General features: G+C 35.5%; 3 protein-coding genes across 9 annotated transcripts in view; 2 read left to right on the plus strand and 1 right to left on the minus strand.

The window, feature by feature from the left end:
• LOC103132594 (synaptotagmin-1-like) overlaps positions 1-1,381 on the plus strand; it is a 9,805-nt gene extending 8,424 nt beyond the window's left edge. For both annotated transcript variants that reach the window (XM_007544408.2, XM_016667469.1), the window contains one exon: positions 690-1,381. In XM_007544408.2, coding sequence (XP_007544470.1) covers positions 690-899 — 210 coding nt within the window. In that variant the 3' untranslated portion in view covers positions 900-1,381. The remainder of the gene's footprint in view (positions 1-689) is intronic.
• Positions 1,382-1,914: 533 nt separating this feature from the next.
• On the plus strand, positions 1,915-6,347 carry dnaaf3l (dynein axonemal assembly factor 3 like). 4 transcript variants are annotated; one of them, XM_016667470.1, is made up of 12 exons: positions 1,915-1,997; positions 2,175-2,257; positions 2,801-2,907; positions 3,334-3,427; positions 3,499-3,653; positions 3,718-3,891; positions 4,371-4,493; positions 4,572-4,697; positions 4,974-5,112; positions 5,273-5,387; positions 5,484-5,558; positions 6,020-6,347. In XM_016667470.1, the coding sequence occupies exons 2-12, from the start codon at positions 2,176-2,178 to the stop codon at positions 6,159-6,161; spliced, it is 1,332 nt and encodes a 443-aa protein (XP_016522956.1). In that variant the 5' UTR covers positions 1,915-1,997; position 2,175; the 3' UTR covers positions 6,162-6,347. The 4 variants fall into 4 exon arrangements, with proteins under 4 accessions (XP_016522956.1, XP_016522959.1, XP_016522957.1 ...); XM_016667473.1 differs by having other exon boundaries at positions 4,575-4,697; XM_016667471.1 differs by having other exon boundaries at positions 1,916-1,997; positions 2,125-2,257.
• Positions 6,348-6,562: 215 nt separating this feature from the next.
• LOC103132596 (troponin T, slow skeletal muscle) lies at positions 6,563-11,396 on the minus strand. Of its 3 annotated transcripts, none has more exons than XM_016667468.1 (12): positions 10,938-11,396; positions 10,835-10,848; positions 10,727-10,753; positions 9,772-9,787; positions 9,619-9,679; positions 9,425-9,541; positions 8,695-8,772; positions 8,504-8,617; positions 7,789-7,898; positions 7,583-7,673; positions 7,204-7,244; positions 6,563-6,750 (listed from the first exon to the last, which is right to left on the minus strand). In XM_016667468.1, exons 1-12 carry the CDS (start codon positions 10,958-10,960, stop codon positions 6,705-6,707), a joined length of 738 nt encoding a protein of 245 aa, XP_016522954.1. In that variant the 5' UTR covers positions 10,961-11,396; the 3' UTR covers positions 6,563-6,704. The 3 variants fall into 3 exon arrangements, with proteins under 3 accessions (XP_016522954.1, XP_007544473.1, XP_016522953.1); XM_007544411.2 differs by having other exon boundaries at positions 9,772-9,790; XM_016667467.1 differs by lacking the exons at positions 10,727-10,753; positions 10,835-10,848; positions 10,938-11,396 and having other exon boundaries at positions 9,772-9,874.
• Positions 11,397-11,933: the final 537 nt, after the last annotated feature.

Raw genomic sequence — 11,933 nt, forward strand, 5'->3', positions numbered from 1 at the left:
TAAGCACTTTTATCAAATCTTCATTGTGGTAAGATCATGTAAGTTCTTCTTAAATCCATGGAAACTCAACAGTTTCTAAGGTAGGGAAGCTCAGCGGGTTAGAGCACCGTGCCGGTAATGCTGAGGTCTAATGGGGGGGCCACATAAATGACATGGCGGGCCACATGTGGCCCGCGGGCCTTGAGTTTGACACATGTAAACTAAAAACTATGCTAGACAGATTAAGTTTTTCATCTTAAATGCAAAATGTAAGTATCTGTACACTTTAACTTAAGTACTAGTTCCACTAGCAGATTATTTTCACTTATAATAAGACATAATTTACCACCGGAACTAGAACCAGGTTTTTCATTTTGGCCAAAATTATGGGCCAAAATTAATTGGCTAATTATTTGAAGCCTTTAGATAAAGAATTATTGACTTAAAACAGGCTTCAGTACCTTGCTGAAAAGCTACTTGTAGTTTAGTTTTGTCTTATTTCAAGGGTACTAAGATATTTGCACTAGAAACTATACCAAAATTACTTGGATTTTTATTTATTTTTTTTATTTTTTTGCAGTGTTCAGTCCTATAATGTTTACTATAGGATAATGTCACTCATTGCAAATAATGAGTGACATTATTTGCAGTGTCACTCATCTTAAAGTGTAATTAAGTGATTTCATAATTTTGCTGGGGTTTTTCTCCAGAAAGTGCAGGTTGTCATCACCGTGTACGACTATGACAAGCTGGGCAGCAATGACCCCATCGGGAAGACCTTCATGGGCTACGGGGCGACTGGTGTGGGCCTGCGCCACTGGTCCGACATGCTGGCGAATCCTCGACGCCCGGTAGCGCAGTGGCACACCCTGCTGCCTGAAGAGGAGGTGGACGCGGCGCTCAAAGCCAAACCTCGCTAACAACCGGACCCTGATCCAAATCTGAAATGTCTTCTCAGTTTGTTTGTTCTGTTTCACAGTCCAGTGAATAAAGGCGCTGTAGTTTCTGAAGAAAACCCGAATCCTCAGGGTACAATTTGATTGGACGTGACTTTTTCCTTTTATAGACATTTGGACCCGAATCGTTACAGAACCCCGTAATCTAGAGATAAGAGTTTATTTATCTGTCACTAGTCTGTATTTCGATGTGCCTGTGTACAATACAAACAAGTTTGTTTTTGCTTTTCCTCTTTCCTTCACACTTTATAAACCAAATCTAAATTTGAAAATTTTAAAAACCGTGAATGTAAATATGCAGGTTCTGTGAAATTCCTTAAATATAAAAGAATAGTTTGTGGACTCTTGTTTTATGTGAAGTCCTGTTGGCGTTTTGGCTTATTATGTTGTGCTTTTGTGTAAAAGACTCCTCTAAAATCCAAATAAAAAAAATCTTTTGACAGTTGTACAGTTGCTATTTTCACTTTTAGATACAGCTGGGTCAGCCCCAACCTTGGGCTCTGCAGTTTATTAAGCAGAAATTTAGTAAGTTTAAACTATGTGTAAAATAAGTGAAAACCTATCAAAATAAGTATTAACTACTTGGATTTAGTCTAAGGGTGTTTCCTAAGAGTGAGTTGCCATCTAATTTTCCTGGAGTTAAATTAGGGCCATAAAGTTTGTTCTTAAAAAAAACGTAAATAAATAAATAAACATAATAATTATTATTTGAAACTGAACAAAAAATGTTGAAACTGAAAGAAAAAAATTTAAATTGAAAAAAAAAAAAATTAATTAAACGGGATTTGAATTTAAATATATGACCTGAATAAACATTCACTTTGTTGTTCCAAAATTATTTTCACTTTCAATTTTTTCGTTTGTTAATTTATTTATTTATTTATTTATTTATTTATTTATTTATTTATTAATTTATTTATTTATTTATTTATTTATTTATTTTTACGAACTTTGCAAGTTAATGGACACCAATTTAGCTCCATACATCCTCACTAAGTTTGAGACCGTTACCTAGCAACCAAACTCAAACATTTCCCCGGATGTTCCAGATCTGTTACTGAGGTGAGTCCTTACCACCAATACTTTATAATCCTTTGACAGACAAGACTCTAACGATATTACATTAGTTTATTCTACATACCGCTAGCATGATCGAAGTTGCGTCTCGGCTGTCGCTACCTTGTTTCAGCGTCGACGTGAAACCCAGCTGAAGGTTGATGGTTCCCATGTTTCTGTTAGGATGAGTGCAGGTCGGGTGTCTGAAGGAGCGGGCTGGGTCTCCTGGTGGGGCTTCAGTCCAGCCCGGAATCTGCTCAGTTTGGGTGAGAAGCTGCGCCAGGATGTTTACATTTTTATCTAATAAACGAAAAGAATTATGGGTATTCATAACGGGATTATTCTACTGGGCGCCGTGTAGTGGAGTGGTTCCCAATGTGTGGTTCTACACCTCATAAAGGGTCTCATATCAACAAGCGTTAAGGTATCATTCAGAAATAAAAGTTAATAATAAAAATAACAGAAAAAACATTTGTTAATCCTATAGATAATACAAAAAATAAAGTAAGACAATATATTAGTAATAGATGTTGATTGTTATTGTGACAAACACAAGTTTCTTTGACTGTTTTATATTAATATTTGAAAACAACAATCTTTAATTTAGCATTGAAATATGGGCCTGCTTTCCATTAGGCCCATATTTTGAATTATAAATTGATTTAATCTAATATTCTATTTATAAACAATTATCCTGAATTAAATCTGGTGCTACCACTATTGTACCCCCTAAAATGCTAAAATTTGAAATATATGTCTTAAATGAATATCTTATAATGTGTAAACTCATGTTCTGGCCGTCTATCCAGGCCCTGTGAAATCTGATGGAGAAATGAATGTGCTGCTGGTTGGCAGCGGGGATCCCAGACATATTCTGAAGACTATTATGGATTCTCCAGTCGAGCAAAACCTTCATGTGAGCCATTCAGTGCAAAAACACAAAATCTTACCAAGTATTTTGGTCTAGTTTCACATGCAACTATCTTAGTGCATTTAAAATAAGACAAAAGGAAGTTACAAGTGACTTTTCAGCAAGAAGTAGGAGCTTTTTTTTAAGTCAATAATTACTTAAAAATTCCTTATAACAAAATGTTTAAGTGAAGTAATCTACCAGTGGAAATATTACTTAATTACTTATTTACTTAAAACAAGCTCCTATTTCTTGCTGAAAAGTTAGTTTTGTCTCATTTCAAGTGAACTAAAATATTTTCTCTAGAAAGTAGACAAACATACTTGGTAAGATTTTGTGTTTTTGCAGTTTATTCCCTTAAACTCCTACATTAAACACAGATATCTGCACAGATCCGCGCAGCAGGAGTCACACATGTTCTCTGTTCTGCAGATGTGGGTGATTGAAAGCAGCATGGATGTTGTGGCTCGGCAGCTGCTGCTCCTCTACGTTACGCTGACATCACAGGAAAAGATGGGAATCAATGGTGAGAGCTGCTTTGATGACGAGTTTATCATTTTATTAAAGCCACGGCGCTCTAAAATGTTTTGATTTCAGAGAGGACTGAAGTTTTCTTGGAGCTTTTTGGAAACACGGAAATCCGCAGTCAGACAGAAGAGACGCTGCGGCGAGCCGCATCACAACTCATTCTCTCTGTCACTGAAACAATGGAGGACCCCATGAACGCCTGCCTGAACACAACACTCCTGAAGGTGAACTGTGCAACTATTGATCTCTTATTTCCAGTAAAACCGCTAAAACTGAATGTTTTTCCAGTTCAAGGAGCGGGATGAGCTAGCCAGGATATTCAAGCTGTGGATCCAGCAAACTTCTCCGGTCATCATGTCCAAAGCCTGGGATTATCGGGTCAGGCAGCATCTCGGTACCCGCTACGACTCCAAGAAGGGATGTTTCGACTGGGACCTCACCATGAAGCTGCATGAGAAAGGGGTGATGGAGAATTTTTACACTTTATTGTTTATGTTGCCAAAAGAAAAAGAAAACGGAACTGGTTCTTTTTCTGTATTTTAATGTCTACATCTAATTGCCTACATCACTGCAAAAACACAAAATCCTATCAAGTATACTTCTTGTGCAAACATCTTATTACACTTTAAATAAGACTTAATTAACTTACAAATAACTTTTCAGCAAAAAAATATGAGCTTGTTTTAAGTCAATAATTCCTTAATATTGATAAAAGTAGCAGCACTAGTTCCACTAGAAGATCATTTTTACGTATAACAAGACATTTCCCATGTTATAAGTGTAACAATCTGTCAATGTCAGCAGTATTTTCTCATCAAAATTAAGGAATTGTTGACTAAAACAAGCTTCTGTATCTTGCTGTAAAGAAACTAGACTAGAAATACTTGATAATATTTTGAGTTTTTACAGTGATGAACTCTTCCTGGTTTTTCTCTAAGCAGTGTGGAGTCATCAGCAAACAGCAGTATGTGCAATGGAGAGGAAAGGGTTTGGCGTTCGAAATGAGGGAAGGTATCTACCAAACAACCAACCCCACTTTACTCTCCACAAGAGTTTTTAATAAGGTTCGTGCATATTTGTTTTTGGTGGACTAAAGAGCTCTGAAATTAAATAAACAATCTAAATCTTTGTTTTTGCCTCAGCAGAAAGGAGACAAAATTGGCATTCGAGGCTACTGGGGAGACATCGTTTCCAGCCCTTATCTTTCTTTTGGTATTGAAAGTGACGACAAGAAGCTGCTGAAAACACAGAATGGGCAACACCTCAATGTAAAATATGGCTGCAAATATTGCCTGTCAAACACTTCACATTTGGTCACTTTGGAGGCTTTCATTTCTTTTACTGGAATAAGAAGTAAATACATATTTGAAAGCCAACTCACAGTTATAATTGCAGTGAAATATGGTTTCACATTTTAAAATTTAATTCATAAAAGTTTGCAAACCATTTATAATTTTTTTTCAGCTTATATTGAAGGTGCTCACATTCTGAAGAAGACTACAGTCTTTTTTATTTATCGTTTTTTCCTCTTATCGCCTCCATAGACGGCCCAGGATATCTCTTTTGCAAACCTGCAGGAGTTGTTCCGGTCCCTGTCCAGCAGGCGGCGCCGTCTCTCTGCTTCTCATACAGACACAGAGGCGGAGGAAGCGCCCACACTGAGTCAGCAAAAATCACTTAATGGTAAAACGTCAAATTATAACTGAAGCAACAGAGATATCTGAAACATGTCAGAATGTACATGTAGAAGAATTGTTTTATAATCTTATGTTGTCATCGTCTTTATTCCATTCGTTTTATTAATGCAAACCGACTCAATAAATTTTCTTTTACTCCTCTTCAGATTTAATGCACCTCAGCGGCGTCTCTGTCACATTTCTGCCTTTAGATTCTCTTCAAAAGCTGCCACAGAAGCAGAAATACCGCCACTACTTCAACTCTGTTTACTTCTCTGCCAGGTAAGCATCAGTAAACAACAACAGAGGATTTATTTTGTGTCATCCTGAACTATGGATATGGCTGCTGAGCAGGTTTCTGTCTCTCTGTTTGTAAAGCTGCGTCCACCAGTTGGACCCCATGATGGGACAGATTGCTGCACCAGACGCTGTGCTTGTCGTGGAGCTGGCCAAGTGAGGGTTTTTATAGTAACATGGCTTGTTACCATGACAACTGCATTGTCACCAAGAGTACAGTGGGGCTCTGTAGTCGTGGTGCTTCATTTTGCTTATTAACTAACACTGTGTGTGGTTGCAGTGTTTGTATTTAAGTTGCGTTTGTGTGGGTGTGTGCGCGCGTGTGTGTGAACTCGGTTTTTATATCATTGTGGGGACCTATTTGTGTCTACAATGCAGGGTTGTGGGGACCACTGCTCCTTGTGGGGACATTTTCTTGGGAAATGCTGTTTATGGGTTAGGGGATAGTGTTAGGGCCAAAGTGTGAATTGACTTTTTATTTGAGTATGGGTTAAGTGTGTGATGTTGGGGTTAGAGTTAGGGTTAGGCTGCAGAAAATTAATGGAAGTCAATGTGAAGTCCTCGCAAGACATAAAAACATAACTGTGCATGCATGCGTGTGTGTGTGTGCTTTTTAGGTACATTTTGGACCTGAACAAGGAGCAGGAAGCGGGCTTTGCAGAGACGGTGGCGAATTTGGCGCTAAAGGCAGGATTTGAACCCTGGTGTGAGGGCGCCAGTGATGGCGTCCACGCCGTTTTCGTTCAGCAGAAGAAGTGAAGACGGTTTTTCTTCAGCACAGATCTGCAAGCTGCTTCTGCTGCAACAACATAAAGTTTTCCTCATGTTTTATTAAATTAGCTTTTTGAGAGAAGTAGGATTATATAAGATGTTTCTTACTTCTACTTCTTTTTCTCAAAACTTTTGTTCACATTAACTTGTCACATGCTAATGTTAGGTTATAAATGAAAAATAAATACATTTTCCTGATAATTTCCATTGTTTTGTTTATTCCAATTCTTTCTAAAATGGTAGAATAAGTTTATATTTGGGAAGTATCTGATTTTTCAGCCTCAATGGATTTTAAACTATCAAGAACTTTTTCAAACTGTTTATTGTTGTTAATTTATTTGCAGAAAATTTAAGTTGTGAATTCAGTTTATATGAACAACAAAAAAAACCACTGTTTAATTGAAGCATGTGTTTTATTAACTAAATGGGCAATTAAACTTGAAGAGCTGAACACAATAAAATTACTACAGCTAAATCTCAAGCTGGGAAAAAATCTTCTCCTTATTTTCCACTGTGCAAATGTGGGAAACCTCACTTCCATCGGCCTCCAACCTTCCCCTTCCCATGGTTTTTCTTACTGCAATAAGACAAGAGAAGCAGTAAATCAGATCACAACACTGCAAAAACCAAAATCTTACCAAGTATTTTTGGTCTAGTGTCTAGTGCAAAAATCTTAGTACACTTGAAATAAGACAAAACTAACTTACAAATAACTTTTCATCAAGATATAGGAGCTTGTTTTAGTCAATAATTCCTGAATATTGATGAAAAATGACTAGTTCTTCACCAGATTATGTGTTTCTCTTAAAACAAGTCATTTTTGATGCTACAAGTGCTGAAAAGTCACTTGTAAGGATTTGTGTTTTTTCTAGCAAAGTGAGTCTAACACAACACACTCCATCAGTTGTCAGTGAGGGTTTTAAAAATAAACGTACTTCTGTTATTTTTCTGCTATATTAGTGATTTTGCTTCCTATCTGCAAAGACTCTGTAACTAAATGCTGTGCATGAATCAAATATGGCTGACTCACAATTTCTGAGCATGTTGGATTCTGTTCAGAAGGACGTTGATCTGAAAAACAAAGTGGAGTCAAGTGTCACAAGTTAGCTCATCTTTCGGAAACAAACTTTATATTTTCTCACAGCAAAAACAGAAACACTTAGAAAGTATTTTTGGTCTAGTTTCTAGTGAAAATACACTTACAAAACACAAGAAAAAGATCTAGTTGTGAGCCGAATAATCATAATATTAAGGAATTATTCACTTAAAACAAACTTCTATATCCACCAAAAATGTACTTTTAATTTAATTTTGTCTCATGTCAAGTCCTAAGATATTTCCACTATAAACTAAACCAAAAATAATTGCTAAGATATATTTGTTTTTGCAGTGCTTAGATGAAGATTTACTTCATATTTCTGCTTCTTCATCTTCTCAGTGAGGTCAAACTTCTCTGATTCCAGCTGATAGATCCATTCCCACATCTCCTTGGCTCTCTCTCTGAAACACATGGAGTTGAGCCGACAATTATCTGATTGGCTTTTTAAATTATTTCCAGAATTTTCCAGACTCACTTTGTGCAAACAGTAAAAACGAAATGCTGAAAATGAACCACCTGAGGCCGTCCTCCTCCAGGCTCTCAATACTCAGCGGCTTCCGTCTCTCTGCCAGAGTCTTTTTCTTGATCTCTCTTGCCGTTTGTCTCTTGCCTCTTCTTTGTTCTTCCTGCAGGAAAAACAAGCTTAACTTACAGAACCGGGTCTGGGATGATTAGTCAAGCTAATGTTAAGTTTCTGTAATGGTTGAGAGCTCATGAACTATGCCTAAAAAGTAAGTCTTATTTAAATTGTCACTTACGTTTTTGATCAGAACAGTGTTCATTAGGTTTTACACCTTCTACAGCTTGCTAAAGTTACTTCTACGCAAATATAATGAAGGCATTTGAATATATTTGAAAAAAAAAAACACGCAAAAAACTCTTGTCAGAAAGTGAAACTCATGATATAGATTCATTTCATACTCTTAAGTCACAAAAGGTCATTGCTAAAAAAGTTCAGAGTGCTATATCCAAACATTCTTGGAAACTTTTCCTTCCACTAAATTTTCCTGTTTTGTGTTAATTAGCTGATAAAGATGTGACACCAAGAGTTTCCAATATTTTACTTTTCCACAATATTTTGGTTTTCTGAGAAACTGAATTTTGGGCTTTTGTCATCTGAAAGCCATAATCTTGAAAATTACAACAAATTGTGACAATAAATTTTGAATGTTGCTGTAATTATTAGAGCTGTAGTTGTTATTTCACTAAAAACAAAAAGAATCCCATCAACCTTTGCAAGGAATCCTCCAAAATGAGCGCCCATGTTGGAGAGCACTTTCTTCTTCTTGGCCTCATCGTCCGCTCTCTTCTTCGCCTCCTCATCCTCTTTCCTCTGTCGTTCTTCCTGAAAAAGTTAATCTGAGACATTGAGCTCTGCAGAGCAGATTTTTAAAATGATACCTGTAATTTTAGAATAATTACTGCAATCCGTGTCTGTCTGTCTCGCTCTTTTTCAGCTCTCACACGCTGCTGCTCAGCTCTCTCTGCTCTCCTTCTCTCCTACATTAAAACGTTAAAACACAGAATGATGCAGTCAGAGCAGGACGGAACAGGATTAGAGCCACTGGGGGAAAAATAAAATAAAATAAAAAATCTGGATGTTTTTTCAGAATTCTAATTCTGTATCAATCTGTGTCAAAATCCAAATATATAACCAAATATCCTTAAGTATTTGCCCGTTTCTCTGTTATCATATGAAAATAATTACACAAAGGTTTTCTTCCTTTTTATAGGATTTGTAAACCTGCAATTTATTCACACTGAAAGACCGTCTCAAATTTTTTAGTTAGATTTGAGTTTTAAGACTAAATTTGCCTCATGGTGCACAAACAATGTAAACAATTCTGATTCTGAGAACATTTTCAAAATTCTGACAAAAAAGTCTGAATTTTTAGATTAAAGGCAGAATTCTGAGAAAAGTTTGAGTTCTGACATTAAAAGTCAGAATTTTAAGGAAAAAATTCAAAATTTAAAAAAGTCAGAATTTTGAGGAAAAGTGAGAATTTTAAGACAAAAGTCAGAATTATGAGATTAAAGTTTGAGTTCTGAATAAAAAAAAGTTATATTTTTGTGTTTTCAGTGGCCCTAATGTTCTTCCATACAACAGTCATGCAGAATCTTTGTTTGGGGGGAAAAACCAGAGGAACTTTACAATTCTGTCTTTGAGTCCAACCAGCTCCTCTTCCTCCTTCTTCCTCTGCTCAAAGTGAACATCAATCAGAGTTTGCAGCTCCAGCAGATCCTTCTCCATCCTCTTCCTGTGGATATCCTGACAGCAGGAACACAAAGGGTCACTTATGAGTGATTTGGATGCTTTTCTTATAACTTACAGCTGAAGGAACGTACGTCAAAGTCAACCCTCTCTCCTTCTGGGATTTTTGGCGCTGCGAGTTGTGTGACCAATGGCCTGAGCAAATATTACAACATATTAACACGTGTTTGCATTAAATATTCATGTTTTAGTTATTTGTATGTAAACATGGACAGTATTTAACTTACTTGTATCGGGGGCGTTCTTCTTTGACATGGTCACCAGAACAGCAGCAGAAATAATGAGTTGGGTTTGTTTTGATAAAACTCACCATTAAGTAAAAAAAGGAGTAAATTTCAACCAAAAAATTCAGAAATTTTGAGATTTAACTCAGAAAAAAACATGGAAATTTCCAGGCTCAAAAAGTCAAACATTTTCACCCTTTTGAAACAGACAATTTTCAAAAGTGAAAATATTTCAACTTATGGTGCTCAGAAACTTCCTGGGTTTTTTTTCTAGAAAATTTCTGAGTTTAATCATAAACTTTTAGTTTTTTCTTGCAAATTTTCAACTTTAGGAGGTTCTTGTTTTTTGGGGGGGGTTTTAAAAGAAAATTTCTCAGATTACAATTTCTGAGTTTTTTGGCAGTAATTTACTTTTTTGTTTTCTAACATGCAATCATAATTAGGGCCACACTAAGAAAACATAAAAATAAAAATTTAACGATCGTCATATTGTGAGACCAAAGTCATAGTATTATGAAAAAAAGTAATGACTTTTGAATAAAGTCAAAATGTTATGAGAATATAGTTGTAATAATACTATTACATCTTATTGTTGGTGCCTTTCTCAACACTCAAGATCACCTTACATAATTTAACAGACAAAAAATGACAAAAAAGTAATAACATTTGAAAATATAGTAGTCATAACATTACAAAAATGAAGTTGTACAAGAATAAAGTCTAAATAATCTGAGAATAAAGTTGTAATATTATGACTTTATTCTCATATTTGTTCTTATTCAAATATTTTCCTTTCTTAGCGTGGCCCTAGTACTGTAGAGTTTCCTGTATTATAAAGTTTAATAAATTTGTTCTTATTCAAATATTTTCCTTTCTTAGCATGGCCCTAGTACTGTAGAGTTTCCTGTATTATAAAGTTTAATAATAACCCTCTGATTGTTCACAGCACCAGGCTCACCTCCCTCTCCCTGCTCCTCTTCATCATCTGCAGAAAAACACAGCAGCAGTCAGACAGAGCTGAGAGAAAAGATGTACATTTATTTAAAAAATGAGTGAATATTCTTACCCTCCTGATGGCCTCTAGAGGCAAATAAGAGATAATATCAGACAGGCCTTTAAAAACAGACTGTAGTGATATAAATACTGAATGCTGGATTTGATTGGCTCACCCATGTTCTTCTGGAAAAGACATGGTGACTCTGGAGAGAAAAGCAGAAATATGAAATTCAGCAGAAAGGCTTCATTCAGAAGCTGAGAGCTCTTTCAGTAACAGACTGCTGCATCCGGAGCCCACAAAGGAGCGTTAACACAGATCCTTCCTCCCAAAATTCTTCACTGTTTGCAGTTTTTCCAGATTCTAGTAAATATCCTGCTCACTGCAAAAACACAAAATATTACTAAGTGTATTTATAGTTACTTGTGCAAATAGCTCAGTACATTTAAAATAAGACTAAATTAACTTGTAAGTAACTTTTTAGCAAGAAATAGGAGTTTGTTTTGAGTCAATAATTTATTAATATGGATGAAAAAGTTTTAGTTTCACTGGCAGATTATATAATTAATAAAGCGCTATATAAGGCTGATATTTTATTTCATTTCATAGACTAGCTCTGTCAGGAGGAATTGGAACTTTATCCACAAGGAAAGTTAAAAGTGCATTTAAATGCTGTTCTTCTTCAAAAACCCTTTTTTTAAAATGCTGTGAATTAATTTTCTCTAAGGAATTTTAAAAATTGCCTCTTTTTTGTGGGAACTTGGATGAACAAATGACAAAAGTATTTCCTTTGTGCTTTATATCTGTCCCATGGCTTTATTTAGTGTCATTAATTGAGATTTATTTGTGGGAGGAGAAATTATAATATTGACAACATTAATATTCCTGTGCCGTTGGTCTAATAAAACTTTTGGATTAGGTGTGAATATTTTCCTGGTTTAGTTTGGAAAGTTTTTTTTTTTTTTTTAAAGAAAAGTAAACTAAATATAAAGAAAAAATATGTGTAAACTTTTTAATTTTGAGAAATTTAAAACATTATTGTTAAATTCTTTCTTATTATTTTGGCAATTAGCAAACAGAAGTAACTTAGGTAATCCTACCAGACATGAAAATAGGAAGTTTAGTCTGACTAAATGTAAAAACATATAAATAAAAAGGCCGTCTGTATTTA

This window comes from Poecilia formosa, unplaced genomic scaffold (assembly GCF_000485575.1).
Source record: "Poecilia formosa unplaced genomic scaffold, Poecilia_formosa-5.1.2 Scaffold1148, whole genome shotgun sequence".
Classification (NCBI taxonomy): Eukaryota; Metazoa; Chordata; class Actinopteri; order Cyprinodontiformes; family Poeciliidae; genus Poecilia; species Poecilia formosa.

What these genes read in the sequence shown, in the direction of transcription:
- dnaaf3l (XM_016667470.1), top strand. Translation starts at nt 2,176, where the DNA reads ATGAGTGCAGGTCGGGTGTCTGAAGGAGCGGGCTGGGTCTCCTGGTGG. An exon ending in TGAACACAACACTCCTGAAG is followed by an intron (nt 3,654 to 3,717) that starts GTGAACTGTGCA and finishes ATGTTTTTCCAG; the next exon opens with TTCAAGGAGCGGGATGAGCT. An exon ending in CTTGTCGTGGAGCTGGCCAA is followed by an intron (nt 5,559 to 6,019) that starts GTGAGGGTTTTT and finishes TGTGCTTTTTAG; the next exon opens with GTACATTTTGGACCTGAACA.
- LOC103132596 (XM_016667467.1), bottom strand. Translation starts at nt 9,857, where the DNA reads ATGGTGAGTTTTATCAAAACAAACCCAACTCATTATTTCTGCTGCTGT. An exon ending in ACAGACAGACACGGATTGCA is followed by an intron (nt 8,618 to 8,694) that starts GTAATTATTCTA and finishes TAACTTTTTCAG; the next exon opens with GAAGAACGACAGAGGAAAGA. An exon ending in TGAAGAAGCAGAAATATGAA is followed by an intron (nt 7,245 to 7,582) that starts GTAAATCTTCAT and finishes TTTGTTTTTCAG; the next exon opens with ATCAACGTCCTTCTGAACAG.